At 42.0% G+C, this 26,572-nt stretch overlaps 1 protein-coding gene across 3 annotated transcripts in view; it reads right to left on the reverse strand.

The window, feature by feature from the left end:
• TNFAIP8 (TNF alpha induced protein 8) overlaps window positions 1-26,572 on the reverse strand; it is a 122,757-nt gene that overhangs the window by 23,835 nt on the left and 72,350 nt on the right. The window contains exon 1 of one of the 3 annotated variants that reach the window (XM_032156593.2): window positions 14,903-15,104. The exons of the other annotated variants lie outside the window; for them this stretch is intronic. Within the exon in view, the coding sequence (XP_032012484.1) occupies window positions 14,903-14,933 (31 nt within the window). The 5' untranslated portion in view covers window positions 14,934-15,104. Of the gene's footprint in view, window positions 1-14,902; window positions 15,105-26,572 lie in introns of those variants that run through there. 3 annotated transcript variants of the gene reach the window in all.

The following is a 26,572-nucleotide window of genomic DNA, read 5'->3' on the forward strand; positions in this document are numbered from 1 at the left end:
TTTTGACACTAGCTAACACGAAAAGGAGATTTAATTCTTGAATGTCTAGCATCTATGAAATAATTTTCTTCCATTAAGTTTACATTATCACAAAATAGAGCAATCTTAGATACAGGCAAAAAAAGGAAGCCACAGAATCCTTGAGTTGAGATTCCAGGTTCCCAAAAGAAAAGATTCCAGGTTCCAAATGTAGGCCTTAATAATCTCCCAGCTCTCTAAAGTTTTAATGGCATCTAATAAAGTATCAACTGGTTAGGCACTGGGTCATGTTTTCTTGAGCTGACTTACTGCTCACTGCATTCTGATGGAGGGTAAAGAATGTGAAACATTTTTATATATTTTTAAATCCTTAGGGATAGCAGAGAAGATGCTTGGAACTCTGGCTGCAGACTGATGTTGGGTCAGTAAAGGTCATAGTAACCGCTATTCCTTTGTCTCTGGGCCTAAGGGTGTTTTGCACCCTTCTGCTCTTAGAGGCAAGATTTTCTTTCCAGGCATAATTCAGACCATTTTGACCAATAGCTTGCCTTTATCACCCATTATTTTATAGAACTTCCAGGCAGGAAGATAAAGGGTCTTTAATTTACTGTCAAAGTCTGATGAAGTCTATTTATTTTTTAACTTCTCTGTGTAAACTCAACACAGGAAAAGCTGGGATTTTAGTTGTTAAATGCATTAATTAGGGTTTAAAAGCCTCCTTTACTCAACTCAAAGAGTTTTATGTCTGGATTCATGCATTGTTTCTCTGTTCCTCAATCAAGTAATACCTTTCTCTTCTCCAATCTTTCTGCTGAAATTTGATTTTTATTTTAAATTAGAGTTAACTAGTAATAAGCTTCTGGACTGATTTGTGTTCCAGTGGCTAGAACCCAGGAAGAACTCCAAAGATGTTAAATTCCAACAAATTAAAACAGAGAGCTGCTTCTGTGGCAAAGTAAACAAAAAGCCATTTAAAAAATAATAAAAAAAAGAAAAGCAGGCATTTCAAACACAAGGGTTACCTAAACCTTCCCTTTTCCATTGCTGCTACAAGATGTGCCAGAAGTTTTCAGACAATAAAGTGTGATTGGACCAAATTTGAAAGACAATTCATTTCAGTTTCCACCACTTTTCAGAAGAGTAAGAAGTGACCCCATTACAGCCCTCCATCAACCTAGACAAACCTGGTTAAGTCCCTCCCATGGGTCAGTCTGTTCTGAGTTTAGGCCTGAGCACAGTGATCCAAAACACAGACTAGGAGACGGAATATCACTCACACTGGCTCAAAGGGAACCAGCAAGAAAAAGGTCCTACCAAGCCTTCCTAAAGGTCACCCCATATGCACAATACATTATCAATCTCCGGTGTGGTTTTGACAGACCTGTTTTGACAGGTACCATGGATGATACAACTACCTATTGGGTAAAACACACTCCTATACCTAAAAACCAGATAATGAGGCCAGAGGCACAATAAATATCAATGTATGGATGATTTATGACTCTCATGATAAACTGCGTAAGTTTTAATTCTGCAAAATATTTTACACTCTGAACCATATGCCTGTCCTCACACCTCACTGGTTATCAGGCATTTTCTGTTTGCCTACAATGTGCTCATCATCATAAAAACTAGAAGATGCTTACCAGCCACTCTGAGGTCCAAGAGTCTTGAGCACTATGAAGCTAAAGGAAATTACAGTTTCTGACCAGGGAATCATTTTACTAAATGAAAGTTTGGGCCAGGTGCGGTGGCTCATGCCTGTAATCCCAACACTTTGGGAGGCCCAGGCAGGCGGATCACTTGAGGTCATGAGTTCAAGACCAGCCTGGCCAACATGGTGAAATTCCATCTCTAATAAAAATACAAAAATTAGCTGGGCATGGTCATGGGTGCCCATAATCCCACGGAGAACACTTGAACTTAGGGGGAGATTGCATGGAACAAATTGCACCACTGACAGCAAGATTCCCTCAAAAAAAAAAAAAAAAAAAAAGAAAAGAAAGTTTGGCTTATGTTAACAGCTCCTTTTTTTTTCCCTAAAAGCATCGTATTAGAACAGGTATAGGGTATTTAGGGTAGCAGATTCCAGTATTTTCAAAAGGCCAGAGTTTTATCAAGCTCAATCTACAGCATAGCAGGGGCTACTCAGGCTTGCTCCCATCATGAAAGAAGAGTCAAGGAGCTCCAGAACACAAGCACCCCAGGGTCACAGCCATGTCCTGCCCCAGAACAAGAACTTAACCTTATTCTTTATAAACATAGTTTATTGCTAAGTTTGGCAAATGAAACTTAGTTTGGTCCCTAAAAATGTCCCAAAGAATCATTATTGACTTTACCTTACCCCACACTAAAAATACTTGCATGCACTTTTGTATTTCAAATCACCTTTCCCCGGCACAGTTTCTTATTTGAAAAACAAATAGATGCTCAGAGATTGACATTTGCATGGAGTTAAGTCTTCAGAAAAAGAAAGTTTTGTTGTAGACACTCTCATCTAATAAATGCTGTGTCTAATTTAGTATTTCCAGGAAATGTGGTGTCAAGGCTTCTTAAACCCCAACACACACACACACACACACACACACACACACACACACACACACACACTGCTTAGAACAGGTAAGTGAAAGAAAGAAGGGAAAGTGTGGGTTTTTTTTTTTTTTTAACGGACAGGAGGGAAAATTATATTATTTAGGGAGATGGCAAAAAAAATATGAACTTACTTTTAAAGTCATAAGGCAATAGCTGTAGGCAACAAGATGCCAAAAAACCTGTATCTGTCAAAATAGTATGATTCTTCCCGAGTTGCTATGGGGCTACCTGACAAATGAAGTTAAGAACCACAAGACTGATGGGAAGTAACTTTTGGGAAAAAAAATGCTATTTCAAGTGGACCACAGATTCAAGAAGACAAGTCATGTAGTATACCTGGCACATACTTGCTACTTTTAATTTAAGCTGCTTTATAGGCAGGGAAACATTATTTTGCCATTACCTACCTCAGTGGGGAGATGACTTAAAAGGAACTAAACATAAAAGAGATAAACATAAAAGGAACTAAACATAAAAGGAGAGAATACTGACTCTAGCTGATTCTCATGACTATTCAAATATCCTCTTATTTCATTTTTAAAAACCGAACAAAACACCAGCATCATGAAATAAGTTTCAATCGGTATAATAGAATATGTCAGGTAAAGTCATGGCCTGAAAAAAAATGAGAAAGCAAAGTGGTTGGCTTTGAACTTTAACACTCATCAGACATGTTGAAATGAGTGACAAAGACCTATTCTGTCCAGAAATCCCCGCTTTATTTTTAAGCCTGGAAACTGGTTTGTCATATCTATACTGAATACTTCCTGTCCAAGGGCATGCTAATGGCAACAAACTGCCAAGTTTAGTAGCTGCCTACATGTAGTCAATTGATTCATTCATGGAATAAAAAACAACATCAAACATTTTTTTAAAAATCTGGCTAAGAGAAGCTTTAAAAGATACACAATTAAAACATATTTAACTAGTTCACAAGATAGGGATAGATGGTGCCATTTAAAAAAACAGAAAGGAAACAACAGACAATACTACTCTAAGATACTTTTGCTGGTATGTTCTATACTATTCTAGTACCACTACCAAATATAACAGTTCTCTTCCTCCCATCCTCTACAACTAAACAGTCCAGTTGACATTCCACATTTCATTTAGAAAATTGCCTAAGACTGTAGAATGACTCAAATAACTAAACAACAACAACAAAAAATCAAATTATTCCTTTTTTCTTTTAATTTGGCCGAATTACATTTTTAAAGGAAGAGTTATCTGAGAATTTAAAGAAACAGAAATGCAGACGACTAAAACAAATCAGGAATGTAAACTTTATTAACGTGTCTATGGACCATAATGTTACATTAAGAACTCATCTTTGGGAAAGAGGAAAACAATTAAGGATTGCAAGAATGACCCTTTCCCCAGCAACCCTAAGGGCTGGGTGGGCTCAGCTAGGCTGCCTCTCCCAGCAGCAATTATAATTTACCTGATTAACCCTTATACATGTTGAAACAAGCCAGCTAAAGTTCCACTGCTGAGACCTACAATCAACATCTCCTCTCCCTCATGTCCCTCCCCATTTGCACAGAGGCAACCCCAAAGCATGCTAGAATAGGTAGGTGGCAAAGACAGGAATGTCAAGTAACCACCCCTATACTTCTAGGGTCATCAGCCTGATCACCAAGTCAGAGCTATGGCCAAGTAAGCCAAATAATTTAAGCCAGTTCTACCCCTAAAAATCCTCTGCCTGAAATCCTTCAAGAAGCCTGCTTACCATCAGACTTGTTAATGAGGGAAACCCCCTGAAGTTAAGTACAGCTTCACCAGTTGGAAGTGATGGCTTTAACCCTCCAACAAACCACTCACCATTGGCCCTCCAGAAATGGCCATCATGATGTCAGAGGCAGCTTTGAAATGATGCCCGCAGGCGGACACCTCTGCTTTTCTACTTCATCATCTGCCATTTTCAAGCTTTTTTGAGGAAATCGTTTTTATAGCCCAGTAAGAAAGTTGCTAGAAATCCAAGCCAACACAACACATCCCTGGCTTCCGACTGGCCCCAATTTAGCAACTGGAAGTGGGGCAGCATTCCTCAATGTCACATCCTTGTTTATGGGCCTCTGCATTAATCCTGCCTGAGAAGCACTGGAGAGCTTCTGTGTCCTCCAAATGCCACACTTCATTGGCTCCAAGTCTGCATAGTGCTTTGGAGACCAGCACCCCACTTTCTCTCCTGTTAACTGCAAAATCAAACAAAATAAGCAAGCTGCCAAAACTTCTTAACACAGTTACAATAGTCTCTTGCCTATTATACTACTGGTCACCTCTCAAAAGTTTTGCATATATTACTTTTTTTTCCATTTTAGCGTTATTTCCTTACTCCTCCCTTCCTCTCTCTCTCCACTCCTACTTCTTCCCTCAGAGGCTCTCATCAGGCCTGGATCCCACCCATTCTGTGGCTCTCACACCCTTCTACTCCCCATCACTCCCAACTGCTATGTCTCCCTCATTGTTCCTGCAGAACTGTGAAATCTGCCAAACTGCCACTCCCTTACTTTCTTTGCTATTTTGATTTCCCAATAATTATTTCCTTTCCCTTTCAGTGGGTGCTACTTGCCCCTGAATTCTGTCCACCTCCTGGAAAACTCTCCTGAGAGATTTCCTCTTTAATTCTCTTTTCTTCTGAAGATGTTGACTCGAATGTTTAGACTTGTCATAATGAGGAGGCATGCATTTTCATTCTAGATATTTCATAACTGACATAATTCTCATATTAATCCTTGAAAGGTGAAAATGATATTGTAAGTGCTTAACAATAAGAACACTCAGTGCACTAATATTTTGCTATCAAACAACTTTAATGGAGGAAAAAGTTTGTTGGAGCAAGCCAACTCTTCCCTGCTTTTTAGAGAACAGGAAATGAGGACTTCTTAACTGAATGAATAGGCAGGCCTGTGCAGGGTTCTGTCTTTGGGTGTGATTATAAGCCTCCTTATTTATACAGTACCTCCTGAGTGAAGCTGTCTGAGCACTGAGCTTTACACTAACATTATCTCATTGGTTCTCACAAGGAATAAGCCATCTAGCATATTTCCACTGGTGTAACAACTGCTTACCATTTCAGAGGAAATCTAAAATTTCTCAAAATGGCTCAGCTTACTAGTGTGGCCCAAATCCTAGTTAATATGTTTAAGACTAAAGTCCTAAGAATTCCAAATTATATGCCAAATCTAGGGTACCCCTGGCAGAAACATCAGTGGTTTTCTAAGACATGTACTCCTGTCACAGGAAGAAAAAAACACGAGGAGAGAGGAAGTGAAGGCCAAAGGGAGGAGATAAAAATTCTCTAATTTTGGCTGGGTGTGGTGGCTCACACCTGTAATCCCAGCACTTTGGGAGGCCAAGGCAGGAGGTCAGCAGTTTGAGACCAGCCTGGCCAATATGGTGAAACTTCATCTTTACTAAAAATACAAAAATTAGCTGGGCATGGTGGTGAACGCCTGTAATCCCAGCTACTTGGGAGGCTGAGGCAGGGGAATCGGTTGAACCCAGGAGGTGGAAGTTGCAGTGGGCCAAGATGGTGCCACTGCACTCCAGCATGGGCGACAGAGCAAGACTCCATCTCAAAAAAAAAAAAAAAAAAAAAAAAGGAAAAGGGGAAAAAACCCTTCATTACCTTAACAAAATTATCTAATTTTGAGTGGCCAAAGCTTTCCCCCAGTATGAAGAGCTGTGTGATACTGTTATATAATAAGAAATACACATTTGGTCTTCTCATCCCTAGCTCCTGGCTAGAGCTCTGAAAACTCTTGGAATTTCCTAAATGATAACTGGGTGCGGTGGCTCATCCCTGTGATTCCAGCACTTTGGTAGACCAAGGTGGGAGGGCTGCTTGAGCTCAGGAGTTCATGACCAGCCTAGGCAATAAAGTGAGACCTTGTCTCTACAAAACAATTTAAAAATTGGCTGGGCAGGTGGTATGCACCTGTAGTCCCAGTTACTTGGCAGGGTAAGGTAGGAATATTGCTTGAGCCCAGCTATGACCCTGCCACTGCACTCCAGCCTGGGTGATAGAGTGAGACTATCTCTAAAACAAGAGTGATAGGTGCAGCTTTTGTTGTAATATTTGGTCTTGGTCCCTAGTTCCTGGCACAGAGTTTCTAAAATTTTGGAATTTCCTGAGTGACAGTTGTGAGAGGGGTGCCTTTTGTTACTCATAATAAGCCCCTTTCAAACTTACCTGAGTTTATGTTAATGAGGTGACTCATAAACCAGAATGGGGAATGGTTAGCAAAGGAATCAATCAGGTGATTAGAGGTTTAAAACTTTCAGTTCCCCCACTCTGGGCAAGGGAGAGGGGCCGGAGACTGAGTTTAATCACCAATGGCCAATGATTTCATCCCACCTCGAGGTGCCAGGAGGGTGGCCTGCCTGGACAGGGCATGGAAGCTTGCATCCCTCCACTGTATTTTGTCCTACACATCTCTTCCAGTTGGCTCTTCCTGAGTTGCATCCTTTAGAATAAATCAGTAAATGTTTCCCTGAGTTTCATGAGCTGTTCTAGGAAATTACTGAACCTGAGGGGCTGTCATACAAACCCGCAATTTATAGCCAGTTGGTCAAAAGTATGGGATGCCTGGCCTTGTAATTGCTGTCTCAAGTTGGAGGACAGTCTTGCGGGACTGAGCCCTTAACCTGTGGGGTCTGCCCTAACTCTGGACAATTAGTGTCAGAAATCAGTTAAATTATAGGACGTCTAGTCAATGTCCGCTTGGATTTGGAAAATTGGTTGGTGTAGGAAAGACCCTCCCACATTCAATGTCAGCAATGTTGTGAATGTATAGGAAACCAGTTACTTTTCTTTTTAAGGTTAATTAAATTTCCTGCCCATATTCACTTGTGACCCTCATGTACCACTGCATATTTTGTGTAATGCCACAGGAAGAGGCCTGTAGGCACATGCTCTTCCAAATGCTGATCGGAGGTGATGGTGTGACAATCTGGAAAGGAATCTACTGGCAACTAGGACTTTGAAAGCACGCAGAAATGGAGAGATGGCCAGCTTCTCAGGAGGCTGGGGCACTTGCTCTCAGCAGCGCAGTCACCTCCTGGGCCCCACATGCCTTCTTTCATGCCCTTGGTCACCTGCTAAATATTGACTGAATACCGATGATGTATTCCCATCTCTTAGAAGATGCGCTCCTCAAACCCAGGCTCCTGGTTTTAGCTGAGGCCCAAAAGGAAGACGAAGCAGTCTTCAGCAGCTCTTCTCTATAGACAGGCTGACCACTGTCTCCAGGGGAGTCTCGTCTTTCTGGCTTCCAAGGCCCCATGCTCTCCTTGTTTATTCCTACCTCTTGAGCTACTCCATTTCTATTTCCTTTATTGGTTCCATCTACCTCTCTCCTTTGTAAAAGTGGATATTCTCAGAAGCTAAATCCAAGGCCCAGCCCCCTCCTTTCTCTACAGTCTTGCCCTGAGAGACTGCATATAGGGAAATCAACTCTCCCCTTGTGACTGGCTACTCTCACACTTTCTTGGCAACGCTCCTTATACCCAGGTTCGATCTTGCCCTCCAGGCCAACTCATGGTTCTTGCCAGCTTGGCATTACTAAAACACTACTTTGCATATGCCCTCCTCCATTCAGCTGAAAACCATCCAATTTCTTTTTTCTTTTTCTCTTCTTTCTTTCTTTTTTTTTTTTTTGAGACAGAGTCTTGCTCTGACACCCAGGCTGGAATACAAGGCACGACCATAGCTCACTGTAGCCTTGAACTCCTGGGCTTGAGTGATCTTCCTGATTTTCCCAAGTAGCTGCGACTACAAGTGCATTCCACTGTGCCTAATTTTTAAATTTTTTTTGCAGAGATGGGGGTCTCACTTTGTTGCCCAGGCTGGTCTTGAACTCCTGGGGTCAACTGACCCACCTCCTTCAACCTCTCAAAGTGCTGTAATTACAGGTGTGAGCCATTATGCCTAGCGTTAATTTCTCCAAAGGGGAAACTGAACTTCAGAAAGATTAAGTAGCTATTGAAGGTTGCACAGACAACCAGGAACAAAGTCCTGAGTAGGATCAGTCTCCTGCCTCACAGGGTCTTATCTTTGTTACCTACATACAATGTCCCCCTGGGAAAGCCCAGCTTCTAGACTGGCCCCATGTACCACTACAACATCACCACGAATGCCCCCCATGAACACTGCTCTCCACACTTCTGTAGACTTTCTTCCTGATCCCAGCACACAGCGTAAGTAGGTTCCCTGTCAATCACACTTTGTTTTCTCTTCTCCATTTGCTTAAAGGATCTAGCTGGAATACAAGTTATCCCTCTTTGAAGTCACTCCTGTCCATCATGACTTTTGGTGAATACCCCCTCTTCTAGACTTTCATAGGGTCCACTGTCTGATCCTCTGAGCTGTACTCATCCCTCTCCATCATGTATTCTCATCCTACGGATGCACATGTGCTGTGTGTGATGCCCTGAACCAAAAATTCTCTGAAGATGGGGTTATCTACACACACATTTTTGCTTCTCCAGGCCCTGCAGAGGTGCTAGCTCAGTTAACATTTGTTGTTAGGAGTATCTGAGGCTCAAAGAAGGCAGCAGCTGGCAAGGGAGAGGGGCTGCACCCTGGAAGCAGGAGTCTACTGGACAGTCCATGACAGGCAGAACAGCCTGTGCCTCTGGGGACACCCCTGGTCCCCAGCTTCTCAGCCTGGCTGAGTAGGCCACATGAAAACACATATTGGAGCCAGGTGAGCTGGCACCAAGCATAAATGCCAGGTCAAACTGGAAGGAAAATTCATGAGCTGCTTAGTCACTTCTTGACAGTCAACCCTGACTTCGACAAATGTGGTCTGGAGGCTTCAGGCACCTAAAGCTATCAGAATCACATAGGGAATTCTGCTGATACTTTCTTTGCTTCATCACCTTCTTAGAAGAAACTCTGTTCCTAGTTACTTATAAAATTAACTATTATTCACTACAAAGCTGGAGAATGTATTATCATTAAGTCCACATAAACACAACTCCTCCCCTACCCCATCTTCAAAACCATATAAATACCAGCCTAACTAACAGGCTTTACTCAGTCTTACAGATTCCCAGGGCAGCACTCCCTTAGGCAATTTACTCCCAACTCAGCAGTTAGTCACTCAGGACATACCACATCCCTGTACCTCTTCTTCAAGGTTTATAAACTTTTAGAATAAAATTTAAGCAATTGCTCTTTCAGATATCTTGCTCAGCGCTGGGGGAGCAGTGGGCTGCAGCCCCACAAGTGCTTCCTGAGAAAGATGTCCTGACTCCCAGAATGCACCAGGCCTGCTGCAATGTGCTCCAGAGAAAGAGAGGCTGTGGGATGTCTGCTTTTGCAATAGCACATTCTGTGTCAGAATGCTGACTCCCTTCCCACCCACACACATACATACCTTCTCCCCAAGGAAGAGTGTTTCTACCCAACCAGCACCCTCAATAGCTCATTTTTCCTGAATGATATTCTCAAAGGAATGAAAACAAGTGAGCTCACTGTTTACCTGCCTCTCACTTGTTCTACAACTTTCAAAACCCGGGATCTAATAGGATCTACTTGCAGAGCTAAATTTTATTTCACAACGTCTCACGTTTTCTTCTCTTGAGTTACACGTAGGAGAAGGTGAAACAGGAAATCTCCATTTGTTCAAACATTCATCTGGGTTTTATAAATTCCCCCAAAAGGTAGTGAATGACAACTATACAAACAGACTAGGTCTGTCCTACTTCAAGGAGAGTGCATACAAATACTCACGATGCTAAAACCTGTGTTTGCAAAAATCCTTGCTTGCAGAACATGTATTGGAGAGGGTAGAAAGGGCTTGGCAATCACCTTGCTGGGCCTCAGTGCCTCACCTCTAAAATGAAGAGGTCAGAAAGAAGGATCGACAAAGTCGCTTTTAGCTTTAAATTATGGTGATTCTATGTGTATTTGGGGCGGGCGGCGGGGGGGAGGACACTTTAAATTACAAAAGACTTCTTACTAGAGACCTTCCTTAAATATTAAAGATATACATATCATTTGGTTTTGTTTTAATTCAGCTTACACTATGTTTTAAAGAACAATCTTCTCTAAATGAAGACAGGTCTATAACCACACTAATCTCACTGACTTACAAGTTGCTAGCATAAACACAGAAATGCTGACAAATGAATGATTTATAGGTAAATCCAGCAATTCTGCAGTATTCTGAAATGCAATCACTGGGTCCTGAGTCTTTCTGGCTCTACTGCATTCTCTTTCACCCACCCACTTTTTGGCTACTTCTCGGATCACCAACAGTCAGGAGCAGGAAATTTAATCATCCATATAATCCTGACTGTTCAATGGCATAATCTGGGGGCAAGAAAGGTAGGATGCATATTCAATATGATAAAAATTTCCGAAGTGAGGGGAAAAAAGCTCCAAATGCATTTAAGTTTACAGAGCTGGAGGTGTCTGGCAATGCCAAGTTATCAAGTGATGTCCACTGTAGAGGAGAGAGTATGACAGATCTCTAAATGGATTTTCCACTTTTAGTCCTTGTCAGCACACAACACTCCAAGCCTAATGACTACATAAAAGGAAACAGATAAGCACGTCAAAGTCCGGTGTTTAAGAGCATATGCTGTACCTTCTACATTATGTATGACATCAAGGTCAGCTACACCCCTTGGTTTCATCAGAGCTGAACCACTGCTTTAACCTCCTTTTCTCTTCATTCCCTCTGCAAAGCAAAGGCTGGAGAAGGGCAGGAATAGGGGAGAAAACTTACAAAATAGTCCTTAGTGATGAATGATATTATATAAGCTGCCACACCACGTGAGGTTAAAACAGAATACTACACAGTGTGGTAGCTTATACAATATCATTGGGATTCTTTATTACAGAAGAGGATATTAATCACCACTATGGAACAACTAAACTTTTTTTGGCCAAGGATTAACTTTAAAGAATGGAGACCGTTCACTCAATCTACAACATTTAATGAGCATGTTTTACTCTGTAGGTCCTATACGTACAGCAGGGAATAAAACAGACATTGTTTTTCCCTGGAGAGCTTGTGGTCTAGAAGAGATGTTAAGCAGTGTGGGGAGAGCCAGCAAGGAAAGGAACAGGTGCTCTGAGAGAGGGCGACAGGGGATCTGAGTTTAGGTTCAGAAAAAGCCTCTCTAAAGAGCTGACCAAGAAAAGGAGGTCAGGTGGAGAGAAGGATATTTTGGGCAGGAAGACCAGCAAGTGCCAATGTCCTAGAATGGGGAGCTTGAGTTCTTCTATATGCAGAAAAGTAGGAGCCAGGAATGACTGGTGTAGGAGGAGCCCAAGGTGGAAGGTGGGGCATTCTGCAGTAGGAATGACACCTGTTCCACAGACACAGGGAGGATAGGTGTGGACAGAGATGAGTCTGTCAGTCTGGGAACAGGAAGATGAGGGAGTTATCTAATGGCTACTGTTTTCTTTGTGAAATAGCAGGCCTGGTGAGGCATGAGAGTAAGAACTGGGTGAGGTGGTGGTGGGAAATGGCTATTATGGGCAATGGAGGAGCAAGCCAGACTCACTCACCACTCAACCCTCACTCTTTTCCAAGTCCCCACAAAGTGACACCTCGCCCACCCCTTAACAATGGCTTTCTCAATTTCTGGTACCAAAGCTTCGACATCCAGAGCAAAGGAGCCCTGGATACCTTGATGCTTAGCACTGGAAAGATTCTCAGAGATCGCAACTGCCACCCACTTTAACTACTTCATAATTAAGCAATTTACTCAGGAAGCAACTAAATGCCAAATACATAGCTATCACCGTATCTCCTCAGGAAGCCCCATCCACTGGAAACTGTTGATATCCTCTTTTTAATGGTAGTCACCTTTTTAATAAAGTGAGTTTCTTCCTTCATTTCCCCTTCTTTCCTATTCATTCTATGTCTGAATAATTTAAACTCATTCAGTTTTTAATAAAGCAAGGCCTGGATTATTTTTCTCTGCTTAATACCCAAGCACAATCACTTATTCATTGGTAAGCAGGAAAAATTAAATCAATTATTTAGGAGGTGGCTATAGGCTGGGGACAAAGATTCAGCACCCCTGGCACAGAGTCAAGTATGTTTTAAGCTCTGATGGCTTAACAATATCCCCAGTCATTTGCTTCTACATTCACGCATATGCAAAAATATGCTGGCCTCCAAGGACTTAGATTCAACCCCAAAGTATACTAGTCTCTCACTACAGTTCAGAAAAATGACTTAAAAGTATCTCCTCTTACAGCATATCAGGCATGAAGCATCCAAAGGCAGTTTTCTTGTAATACAGACATTCTTAAGAACTCATGGTGATCTCACACTAAATGGGATACATAAGTTCACCAGGATGAAAAAAAAAAAGCTATGTATAAAAGGAAAAGGATTAGTAATGATAGAGAAGATAACTGAGTTATTTACACAACACAGTTCGCTTCATAGACATCTGAGTGGTGGTAGCTAACCAGAAGGTTCTAGATTACAGCCAATAAACCGGCCTTGGAGAAAACACACACAAAACACACAGACACCTATCCTTTATTTCCTGGGAGAAGCTATGACGATTCTATCTGATTAATAAAGTGTTCCATCTCCCTCAAGAGTTATTCAATATCCCACCCTAATTGCTATCAATTTAAAATTCTACTACCTCAGATTATTTTAAAAGAAACATTCTGGGCTTTCTTTGAAAAGCAGAGAGCCAGATCATTTGTGGCCAATCTGCAGAATGTAAATGATGACAAGTGGAGGGAAGGTGAGGAACAAGCAGAAGGGGCCCCATTAACCTATTCACAGGCCAGTTTGCAGGCTGCTTCCAAACTTAAAACCAGAGAGCTGGGCCCTCGAGGAGGGAAGACTGTGGATGTTGTTAGGGGAATGTATAATACACACTTCGGGATACTGTTTTTCCACTTTCTCTCCCACTCCCTCTTTCCAAAAAGACAGGGAAAACACACCTGGGAGAAAACGCCAGCTTAAGTGCTACTTGTAATTCACACAGAAGTTCACCCTTGAGTTCTCTCAGCCTGGTTCCTATCTGCCTTCAACTACCTTTGACTTTGAATAAACTGCTGTTATAAAGACATAGAAAAGCAAAGCATCTATCAGCACACAGCTCCATCAGAACACAGGCCACAGCAAGAAAGCATTACTCCCCCCATACTCCACATCAAGCTCAAAAACAATGCTCCTGGCTGTCATTTTTCATTCATGCTAGCCCCATATTTCTATTAAACAAACCTCCTTTTTATTGACTATTTCCCTCACACAGCATAATAAGGTAAACGCGAGCCCACAAAGACTACATGGTGAAACACAAAGCTTTCCTCTGGGAGGGGAATCAGTAAAAGGCAGAAGAGGACAAGTTTCAAGGGCTCTTCCTAACTGGTGTCTACCAAATGGAGAAATGATGAGGCTGCTCCTCTGTCTGCCAGAGCTGCTGTGATTGACTTGAAATTAACCAGCTTTCCAAGAGACTACATGAAAAGAAAGAGGATTTCACAATCTTGAATAGTCTCCACTCTTACTCTCTAATTTTCCCCAACCACCCTCACTCCCACCCCCCACTTACAAGAGGACTTTTGTATACATAAAAGTTTCAAGGAACAAAGCATACAAACACTCACACACAAATAAACTCCCCAAACTAACACCAGCGTATAATTGTGTTTTGGTTGGAGCTTTTCCAGCCCTGTCACCCGTTCTCTGTTAGGAGTACATGAAACCCTTTGCTTTTGCGAAGTTAGAAACAGACAAACTCTCCTCAGTTTCAAGCCGCACAAGGACCCCCTCATATCTTTCAGCCCCCTTAAGCCTCCAACGAAATGAACTCACTGCTGAAAAGCCAGCAATGAAAATAAATTAATCTATTTCTCAAATACAGATTTTCGCTTCCCCTCACTCAGCTTCCCCTTTTAGCCGGAAACATAGCGTTTCTAATTTCTGAAACCCCTTTTCGAGGGACCCTCCACTCAGGGCTCTTCCAGGGGATCCCGCTTTCAGTCTTTCTGATGCAGGCAGGCAGCCCTTTACCAAGCACATTTTGCATTCTTGGAGTCCAAGTGGGGCTCTTTCGTTTCCAGAGAAAGCTAAAAAGCAGACTTTAGTGGGCTGGCTGAACTAGGTCCGACTTTTCCTCCCCTCCCCTCTGAACGGCTGCGAGGGGAGAAGGGAGCCCAAGATGAGACCCGGGCTCCGCTTATCCAGCTCCGACTTGGCTTCGAAGGCGCAGGGGAAGCGGACAAAGTGCCCACCGCTCACTTTAAAACTCCCCATCTGCTTCTACCACTGCCTTCCTCCAAATTCCTCCGCAGAACTTGGCCGGCCCCCAGGAGAAACCAGAATCCTACCTTCCTTGGATTCTTCTGCTTCGGAGTGCATAGTGTCAGGATAACCAGCTGCAGGGGCGATTACCACTCAACATGTACTCGGACGAGCCGCAAGTTCGCTCTGCAGCAAAATCCGCACACGACGGAAAATAAAAGGAAGAAAGCCACTAAAATCAAAACCTCCCCGGGGCGGGAGAGCGGGTTCTGGTGCAGGGATTTTCAGGGGGAAAGTTCTGCAAGAGTGACGAATCGCGTCTCAGCTGGGCGGCGGGAGTCCGCCCCCGGAGCCGCGCGCTAGGGCCGGCAGCGGGGCGGGCAGCGGGGCGGAGGCGACCTGGTGGGGCTGGCTCGGCCCGAGTGCACGCAGGTGAGGCGCAGGCCCAGACGGCAGCGGACTCTCCCGAGACACTGGGCCGAGAGGAGCCGTCGGCAAACGCACCAGACGGGCGGAAAAAAAGGTATACCAAAGAAAAAATGTCTCATCTGAGAGCACACTGTAGTTTTACATAAATAGTAAATGCATATAGGGTAGAAGCAATGCTTCTGTATTTTTGGATTGCATTTTTTGATGCCCATTTGACTTTGTCTTGGAGTCTTGCACGCCAAAAATTACAGATTTTAAAGCGGCTTGGGTATGTTATTTTTGTAGGAAAGTCGCGTGGATATCGCCCATGGGATTGGAAGGACCAGCTTAAGAGAGCACAATTTCACACGTCCCAGAGCGGGGCCTTTTGAAGAAAGTGGAGCGGCCTCCACCCTTACCTTTGCACAGCAAAAGTAGACGAGGCTGCTTACTCATTCAGTATAGCCCCGGGCGAGCACTGTTACTCCAAGCACAGCCCGGGCGCTCACTGCTGCAGTTACTCCAAAGGGCCTTTACCCTCCCGGCTACCAGCAACAACTGGGGATGAATTCCTTCAAAATGCCAAAGGGGAGGTTTTCAGGATTTGAAATGCTGATAGAATAAAGAAGCCAGAGAGCCTTCACAACAGATTTCAATTCCGCCCCCGGGTCTGGCCCACAGGCCCCTACAAATTGCTGAGAGGAAGTCCCCTTAGCTCTGTGGAACCTTGGTTTTCCCTTCTGCAAAGCGGGGACAAGAGCTGCCACTGATAAGCCTGTCTTATGGAGGTATTTTGTAGAACACTTGTTTGTATCGCCAGTCTGAGGCATAAAGTCCTCAGATAACATATCTGAAAGATCCGCTTGGAAATTATGAGAAAAAAATATACTCTTTTGACAAATTTATTTCCCAGCTCGTTTCTTTTTCATTTCCCATTTTATATAGGCAAAACCCAATAGAAACACTATGGCAAATTTAGTGAAAAGAACATACGAAAGTCATGGATTTAAGGAGTCTGAACTTAAATCCAGTTCTATCATTCATTATTTGTATGACCTTATGCAAATTAACCTCCCTGAGCCTCCAGTTCCTCATTTGTAAAATGAAGATAAAAATAGTATTATTTACTTCATAGATTTATGTCTGTATTAAATAAGGTAATATAAGCAGAAAGGGATTTGAAAACCATAAGGACTACATAGATTATTACTATTGCACCATTAAATTTTTATAAAAGATACTCTTGGGTTTTATTTCAGTATTGAGTTTGAACAGAAGAGTGCTTATGCTATTCACAAGCAGTGAAGGCTATTATAAATATTAATATAAGAGGTCTAGATATTAAATCACATCCTACTGCTGAGAGATTCTAACATGCCTAAGATTCTAACATGTTATCTCAATTTCACTGAAAGGGCAGGATGAAGGGAGGAAGACATAGCCAGCCAGAGAAAGGAGAAGAGGAGAAACATCTGGAAAATATCAGTGTTGCAGAGCCTCCCGGAAACTGACCTCGCCACCGAAAGGGTAACAGACTGCACCCTTCCGAAAGTCACAGTTAACTTCATGGTCCCCTCTGCCACACATCCTGAGTCGGGAGCTGCTGATATGTATACCTTGCACTCAGTAATCTCAGACTTATGGAGAGATAGCCTGAGATGAGGATGATTCTGAACCCAAATAAATGCTCCCTCGCCAGTCACAAGTGGCTTTTCCTGTACTGCCCAAGTCAACATTCTGCCCCCTCTCCCTATACCATCTATCCTTGCCCTTCCTCACTGCAACCCAGATGACCACAGATAGTCCACAAGGGATCTTAAGGGATCTCACCAGGGCTGTGTGCTACACAAGAGAGCTTCCACTGATCTATAACTGGGGTAAAGCAACACCTTTTCAAGGTGATGATTATGCAAATCCAGACAACCCAAATTTCAGGCCCAATCTGCCTACAGCAGAATTACTTTCACTCTCTTCTTTTAGAAAGTACCCTCATAAGAAATATTTATTAAATGTCATTTTGCAAGTCCAACTGGGGACAAACCACTTAAGATATGTTAAAATACATGTCCTTTAATGTGCTACTTGTTTTACAACTGCTGAATGAATAGTTCAAGCACTCCCACGTCAGCCTTATAATTCATTTTAGATTCATATTAGCAGCTTCATTGATCTTTGAACATTCACCATCAGCCTCAGGAAGCCTGGACAGAAACTTCTTTTGTATTTAAATGCAAGCAAGCAGTCACCTTGGGGAAGAATGTTCTGTTTTAGCTCAAGAGCAATGAATGCTCAGCTTATTTTAAAAGGCTTTATGTCAATAAGGACATTCCTCAGTCTCCCATATAACCTCAAAGCCATCTGCTCTGGGCAAACTACATTGCCCCATACCCCTACCCTGCAACATGGTGACAAAGGGCAGCTGATTCTCTAGGGCTCCCCTTGGCCTTCTGCTGCTCTCGGATATATACTAGGTCATCTTGATTTTGTTGTGCTTGTATTCAAAAGGGGATAATTTACTTCTTAGCCCCAGTGAATAATGGTCCAGTACATCATAATGATTTGTTATCTCTTGTAGGTGGGACTTGTTGATTCTTGTATGTTTAAGAAACACCCCAACATCCTTCACATGGCAACATGTGTGGAAGTCATACCAACAATCTATTACCGCCTGCCTGATACAAAATTGCAACTAAGTTAGCAACACTTCTCATTTAATAACAAACTGTACTTAAATTTAAATACTATGTTGAACTACAAGTGTCTAATAATGGAACTCCCACCTTTTGTGTCAAGATGGAAGAATGAAAATGGTGGCTAAGATTCTGAAGGTTTATTCATTCATTGAGGTATAATCAAATATTTCTATGTGTCATACGTAAATTGACCCTACTCACTTGGGGCTTATTGATTTAATTTTGTTAGTTTGACCACAGACCTAAAGAAAACTTTCCAAGTCACCTTGGTTCTAAGGAAGGTTTATTAACACCAACTCTTGACTGAACTTTATCACAGAGCAGCAGAAAAATCTCTTTCCAAATTATGCCTTAAATAAAGCTGTTAAAAGAATTTTTTTAAAGGCCTGACTTTTAGGCCTTTTGCTCACAGCTCCCCAGAGGTCTGTGAAGAAAAGGGGAGATCAGTGAGTTTTCAGACTCACACAAATTAGAAGGCCAGCCGGCAGAACTGGGAAGACAAGGTACCTTTTAGTCAGGAGGTATCAAATATTCCACTCACATTCAAGAATGTTATATGTTCTCTGCAGTGAAAGATATGAAGCATCTCTGTAAACTAGTTATGGACCTATAGCCTCTAGTTTGCAAAAACTTCAGGCCACCAAAAATGGTCATTTTTTTTCTATCCTGCTGATATAAGGCTGAATCTGCCTCCTTCGATTTGACTTTGAGACCTTCTTCAACTTTTCTTGTATCATTTTTGTGTACACCCTTGAAAGCTTTCGAAGGCTTCCATGATCTGTATAAAAAGTTGGCTGTCACTCCTGTTTCCCCATATGCGGGAGAGATCTCTGTCTTGGTCTCACCTGGTTACGCCTGTAGGCTTTGAGTTCTTCCTATTATCCTCAGACAAGTTTACAGTTACCCTTCCATAACACAAATAAGCCTAAGTGGGTATGTCTCCATGGCCTCTCCCTGGCCCAGGTTATTTGGCTCTCTTAGCCTTAAGAAAATTGTATTTATGGCCGGGCGCGGTGGCTCACCCCCGTAATCCCAGCACTTTGGGAGGCCGAGTCAGGTGGATCACGAGGTCAGGAGTTCGAGACCAACCTGGCCAAGGTGGTGAAATCCCGTCTCTACTAAAACTACAAAAATTAACTGGGTACAGTGGCAGGCGCCTGTAATCCCAGCTACTTGTGAGGCTGAGGCAGAAGAATCGCTTGAACCTGGGAGATGGAGGTTGCAGCAAGCTGAGATCGTGCCACTGCACTCTAGCCTAGGCGACAGAGTGAGATACCGTCTAAAAAAAAAAAAAAAAAAAAGAAAAAAAAGAAAAAGAAAAAAATTGTATTTACTAGAATTGAAGAAGGAGATGCTAAAATGACAGTGGAGTCATTTATGCACCTTTGCAGAAGGTCAAGCTCTGTGCCTCAAGTGGCCTTAAGTGCTGAGTACAGATGCTCCTCAACTTAGCGATGGGGCTACATCAGGATAAAACCATCATAAGTTGAAAGTATATTTAATACACCTAACATACTGAACACCATAGCTTAGCCTAGCCCACCTAACATGTGTTCAGAACACTTACATTAGCCTACAGTTAGGCTAAATTATCTAGTACAAAGCCTATTTTATAATAAAATGTTGATGATCTCATGTAACTTTTTAACACTGCACTGAAAGCAAAAAAAGCAGAATGGCTGTATGGGTGTTCAAAGTATAGTTTCTACTGAATGTGTATCACTTTTAGTAGAATACAAATAGAGTAAGGCTAGGCACACTGGCTCATGAATTTAATCCCAGCATTTTGGGAGGCTGAGGTGTGAGGATTGTTTGTGGCCAGAAGTTTGAGACCAGCTTGGACAACATAGAGAGACCCTAACTCTACAAAAAAATTTTTTAAAAGATTAACCGAGTATGGTGGTACATGCCTGTAGTCCCAGCCACTTGGGAGACTGAGGCAGGAGGATCACTCGTGCCCAGGAGTTCAAGGCTATAGTAAACTATGATCATACACTGAATTCCAGCCTGGGCAACAGAGTGAGACCCCTCTCTCTCTACACACACACCCCTCTCTCTACACACACACACAAACACACACACACAGTGAGAGCCCTCTACACACACACACACAAATACACATAGAGTTTAAAAATTGTAAGTCAGGGACCATCTGCACTGGGATAAGACTGGGGAGGCTGAGGTGGGCTGGGGCAGAACCACGTGAGAGGAAGACGCTGAGGATGAGTAGAGAGATGAGGGAAGAAGAAGAAAACCACTGGTGGTCAGGTCCTGGGAGTTTCAAGTTACGGGTAATCCCTCTCCTCAGTCTGCCCAGTGACTTCTCCCATAAATTCTACACATTCACTAATGCTCTGGATGTGAGTGCCTAATCCTGAGAGAATGGGAAGAATTGCTGACATCGGAGATGAGCACACATGGGAGACAATAATACATCTGGGATGTGCTTGTTTCGTAGGCTTTCTAGGTGTATTTCTCTTCTAAGAAATCTTCCTTCTTAAAATGCTTTTAGCAGATGATAAAACACAAGCATACTCTCTAAATCAGGTCAGAAAATATTATCTGAACAATTTATGACCCACGGTCCTTCTTTTATAACACAGTCATTCCTCAGCATCTGTTGGAGATTGGTTCCAGGACGCTTGAGGATACCAAAATCCAAAGATGCTCAAGTCTCATATAAAATGATGAAATATTTGCATATAACTTACCTATATTATCCCATATGCTTTAAATTATCTCTAGATTGCTTATAATTCCTAATACAATGCCTACATATCACTTCATTCACATAAATTCAACATAGTAGCAGCAAATTCAAGTTTGGTTTTTGGAACTTTGTGGAATTTTTTTTTCCCTCAGTATATTATTGATCTGTCGTTGACTGAATCCACAGATGCCTAATCCATGAATATGGAACGCACAGATATGGAGGGCTGGATGTACTTAGCAATAATGTCTTGTATTAGGTTTTATTTAGACTCCCAAATTAGCCCCCTTGGGTCATCATACTCATTTTACAGATATGTAATTAAAGAAATGGAGGTTACATGATTTGCTCAAGGTCACAAAACTAAGTAATAATGTTCTTTAGACCACAATGAATGCAGTCTAAGCCTCCTGTCTCCTATATCCAGACTTTCTCACTCTATTAAACTGTTCCTATAAAATCCAAGTCCCTTATTTTGCAGAGGAGTAACTCAAAGGTTGCTAATATTGGGAGGTCCCCATAGAGTTTATGGCTGGCCATGGTTCTAGCATTGAACCATCGTCAAATCTCTCTGTTCAAATGATTTGATGACAGCCTTAAACTGAAGCCATTCAATTCCTGATATTCAGTGCTTTAAATATGCTATAAATTCAATAGCTTCTATTTATTCAGCTGCCTGAAACTATGAATCTTTTTTTAAATTAAAAGTTCAGTAAGGACCTTAATTAAAAGTTCAGTAAGCCTCATCAGATATGGGCCGCCAGGAGCAAGGAAAAGAACACCAGACTCAATTTGGGAGACCTGGGCCTGATTACTGACACCCCCGTCAGCAGAGCAAGCACTGGCTGTGCCTCATTTGCATTAAGATTGGTTTTCTTCCTTTTCATTATTTCTTCATTTTTCCTCTAAAAATAGGCAAAGTGATTTAACCTCTCTGTGCTTTTGTTTGCACATCTGTACAATAAGAATGACGTCACTTATTTAACAGGGTTGTTATAATGATGAAATGAGTAAAGAATATGGTGGAACACTGAAGATCATGAGGTTCCCCTCATCACTTTTCCAAATATAATCATGATTAAGACCAGATTGTTCCAGATTCTTTAAGAGTGTCTGTTTGGAGGCCCTAAATGCTGGCTCTATAGATATTCCAGATAGGTGTGGCAATTTAATGTGTGTGGTCCAGCAATGGAAAAGGAAAACAAAAGGGCCGAAATTCTTTCCTGTGCTCAGGTGAATGGGGTCAACATGGAAACAGCATGAGAGGGGCCACAGAAGGGATTCACCAGAAGAAGAGGAGAGGCGGGCCTGAGGTGGCCAGGACAGCATGACATCACATCTCACCAAGGCATCCTCAGCCTTCCTTCAGAAAAGCAGCAGAAGGAAAAAGGGATCAAAAATCACAGTGTGGAACTCAAGCTTGTAAGAAACCTTAGATGTTGTCTATTCTTTTGTTTTTTGAGATGGAGTTTTGCTTTTGTCACCTAGTCTAGAGTGCAGTGGTGCAATCTCAGCTCACTGCAACCTCTGCCTCCCGGGTTCAAGCAATTCTCCTGCCTCATTCTCCCGAGTAGCTGAGATTACAGGCATGTGCCACCCTGCCTGGCTAATTTTGTATTTTTAGTAGAGACGAGGCTTCACCATGTTGGCCAGGCTGGTCTCGAACTCCTGACCTCAGGTGATCCACCCACCTCAGCCTCCCAAAGTGCTGGGATTACAAGCGTGCGACTCCGTGCCCGGCCAGAGGTTGTTTAATCCTCTACCTGGCTGGTGAAGCAATCTCCTATCACATCACCAGCAACAGACATTCATCCAGAATTGCCTTGACAAACTTTATTACCAGAGACAGCATCCTTGGAAAAACAACCCCATTTCCATCCTAACCGTTAGAAAGTTCCTGTGTATACCAAACTAAAATTCAAGTCTAAGGGCAGTAATTGTCAAATTATTTCCACTCTAACCACTGCATTTACGCCTTACAGCAAGGAAATAATTTTGTGATGAGATAAACATAGGTTTTTAACTAAATTTTATTTTCAACAACCTAGTGGAGACCCCTCACATTGGCTGGCTGATGTAGCTGAATTCAGTGTGAGACAGTTATGCAACTTTCCAGTGCTTGCCACACATCTGCTATTGATTATCGTGAGCATTCAGAAGCAAGCAGCTCTGCTCGAGACGCCCAGTGATAATCTTTCTCCTCAGTGTGCTCACTCCAAGGGGGCAGAAAACAATGCCAAGACAGGTTGAGTAACGGGCCCTACTTGACTGTATTTGAGCAGTTAAGAGCTTTATTCAAGTTTCTGAACAAAATTTGAAATGTGAAATGCACAAAGACGACAAATGTAGTGCTCCATTTGTGGAATCTGGACCACAGACTCCTGGTCTGAGATCTATTTGAAAGTCTAACCCACTTCTAGTTGCCATAATTTGATTTTGGCATTGAGTTTCTGACATGGGTAGAATCTATTAACAATTATGCCAACTGATGACTGCTTAGGAGACAGAAAAGGCTGACACAGGCTTGCCGTTGAGAGTAGCCAAGGCTGACACTCAACAGAAGAACTCAGCAGGTGGTGAAAATGTGAACTGAAGCAGAACTTATCCAAACAGGGCTTCAGGGAAAATGGGAAGTTATTTTTGCAGGTAGCAGTGAAAGGCATGCATCAGAAGTTTTTCCTCTTGAATAGGTCAGGTTACAAAATTTAAGTTACTCAGCCTCTCCTTAAAAAAGAGCTGCAGAAATATGTACTAGTTATGATTCACAAAGTTGTAGGCATCATGAAAATGAATGCATTTTCTGAGAAACTGCTCACCTGAACAATGTGCTAGCCTACCTAAAAAAGATAATATTAAGTCCATAAATTTCCTGGTAGAAACAGGAGATCTAAAATTCACCAACCTTTTCAATCTGAAGTCTGTTTCAACAGATATTTTACTACTGAACTCAGCAAAGCCCCATCATATGCCGTTTAATTTTCTCAATTTCAATGATATATAATCAGCCCACATCAGATAGAAAGAAATGATCTAAATGGGTACATTGGCTACCATTCCCCCTAATGATTTTATGCTGCAGAGTAAGCATGAGAAGGAGCTGGGAATTTGCTGTTCCCTCTCTCCCTCTAGTCTCTGCATGGACTTTTACACTGTGAGCATCTCACACACTGATAATGAATGTTGTGTTTAAGGCTATGTATTGTTTCATAGCAAAATGCCTCAAAGACAAGCTAACTCTAGTATCTGGACTTAAAGAAATAGCAACCTGTTTCAATGCTAAGGAAACAGTGGGAGTAAGTCTTATACTTAATAGGAGATGGTATATCAGTCTCCAACCTGGTAACTTCCTAAGAGGATTTTAAAAATCATACTGACCCCCTACAATTTTCACTTTACACATTACTCGTAGTCTTAACCAAATTGGCATCTTACAATCTCATATGTTACAGTGATGTGGTCAACAGTTGCTGAAAAAGACATGATTTTAGTTCTGAGGTCCCCAAATTATGTGCCAGTGTACCTCAGGGCACTACAGCAAACTCACAGAGGTGTGCAGGATATTTTGTCTTTGAGGGAAACAAAGCAATACACAACATTTCTCAGATGCTTGCATGAATGACTATTTCAAGCGAATTCACAGTTTAACATTATATTGCGTTATTTTCCTTTTGATGATGTCATTTCTTTGCAAAGCTAGGTTGGTGGTGGTTGCTGTGATAAAAGGCAAGTATTAGTTGAAAAGTGATGTGGAACAGGAAATTAGGGTATTGGGATTCAACCCAATTTCTAAGTTTGAGGAACTGTAATAAGTTTACTGCCTCACAGCTCGAAATTCACCCTTCATTACCCACTATGTGAAGACATAGAAGGGGCCTTTACATATTTTTTCTTTTGTTAGCTGGTACCATTCTAAGCTTCATCAGTGGAGAGTATTGTAGAGACATTACAGAAAGTAGCAGTTTTCCTTCCTGGTTCCGGTACACTCTTTCTGCAGGCTGCTGCAAACACGCATGGCTCCTAGAGTATCCACACCTTATTCAGCAACTGGCTACTGCTGAACATGATGGTCAGCACCTCCCAGCCTCCAGCAGCTTCCACTGGCATCCCTCTCCGTTGATTTTGCAGCAGAGTGCATCCAGTGAAAGACCTCCACATGAATAGCTTTCCTCAGCATCTTAGAGGGTAGATTACTAGCAAGTTCTGCCAGCATAGCACCCCAGTGACTTCTCTGCCAGCCCGGGAGCCACAGCAGGCCATGACCTCTCCAGCAAGGTCTGGAGCAGAGAGAAGCATGTGTTTGGGTGCTCTGTCAGATCCACGGCCCACGGGTAGGGGCTGCTCCTTATATCTGCTGTTCCTCTGTTATTTAAAGTTCTCTTTACTTCCTATTGGCTAGTACCCATTATAGTGAACTATTTCTCTTTTTCTTAACAGTTTTCTTTTGTATTTTTTTTAAATTGTGGTAAAATACATATAGTATAAAATTTACCATCTTAATAATTTTAAATGTACAGTTCAGGAGCATTAAGTACATTCATATTGTTGTATAATCATCACCACTATCCATCTCTAGAACTTTTTTCATCTTGCAAAACTGAAACTCTGTACCCACTGAAGACTAATTCACCATTCTCTGCTCCTGTCAGCCCCTGGCAACCACCATTCTACTTTTTGTCTCTAAATTTGACTACTCCAGGTAACTTACATTCAGTGGAATTAAAGAGTATTTGTCTTTTTGTGATGGCTTATCTCACTTAACATAACATCCTCAAGATTCATCCATATGGTAGCAGGTCAGACTTTCTGTCGTTTTTAAGGCTGGGTGATATTCCATTGCATGTGTATATCACATTTTGTTTATACATTCTTCTGTAGATGGATACCTGGATTGCTGCCACCTTTTGGGTATTGCTTTACAAATATCTCTTTGAGATGCTTTTTCAATTCTTTTGAGTATATACCCAGAAGTAAAATTGCTAAATCATATGGTAATTCTATTTTTAATTTTTTGAGGAACTGTCATATTGTTCTCCTAGCTAACACTTCTTTATTTTAAACTTTCCTTTAAATTATTGTGTACTTTATATTCTCATTAGACCCTGACCAATATATGCAATGCCCAACAGGTACATACATTCCATTAAGAAATGAAGAGTAACATAAAAACATTTTAAAATATTTCAATATATATGTATTATTTTTTACAACTACAAAGGTATTAATACAGAAATACTAAGTTGTTTGGAACTAAGCACTTAACAAATGAAACTGCTAAGTATTTCTTTTGTCCTAGAAATGGCATGAAAAAAATTATTGAGACCACTAAATTACTGAGACCACTAAGGGTGCATGAGCCAAGAACATTTGGAAGGCTCTGCTCTAGCCTACATGTTTCCAGCTGCCATTAGGACCTGTCTGCTTGAATGGTTCCTTAGGCTCGCCCTATCTAGGGGTATCCCTGAAGGCACAGATGGAGCCTTAATATTAACCGTACTTAATATTATATTTCTTTATAATATTAAGTTTTTCTCACTTAGGCACTGGGGGCTACAAACCTTACAATTATCTTTGACTTATGCTGCTCTGTCTCCCCTTATTTCTAATCTCACATCAAAATGTTTCCCGGATTGGCCTTTTTTTCTCTCCATTCCTGCAGCAGTCAGTAAAGCCATCATCTCTAGTTAGCACTGCCTAACAGATTTTAAGCTAGTTTCCTTTAAACAAGACCATGGGTTGAAAATTCAGATGCTCACTGAGGCTAGAAATATGTTAATTCATACCTGCCACACAACAATTGGCTGCCTCAGTCCTTGCACCCATGAAGGCAACACCAATAGGACAGGCTGTGGGTGAGGCCCCATTCCCAGGATGCCAGCTATTACAGTGTGGATGTTTGTTCCTTCCAAGCCTCATGTTGAAATGTGATGGAGGTGGGGCCTCACAGG

Source organism: Hylobates moloch, unplaced genomic scaffold (assembly GCF_009828535.3).
Source record: "Hylobates moloch isolate HMO894 unplaced genomic scaffold, HMol_V3 SCAFFOLD_6, whole genome shotgun sequence".
Taxonomy (NCBI): domain Eukaryota; kingdom Metazoa; phylum Chordata; class Mammalia; order Primates; family Hylobatidae; genus Hylobates; species Hylobates moloch.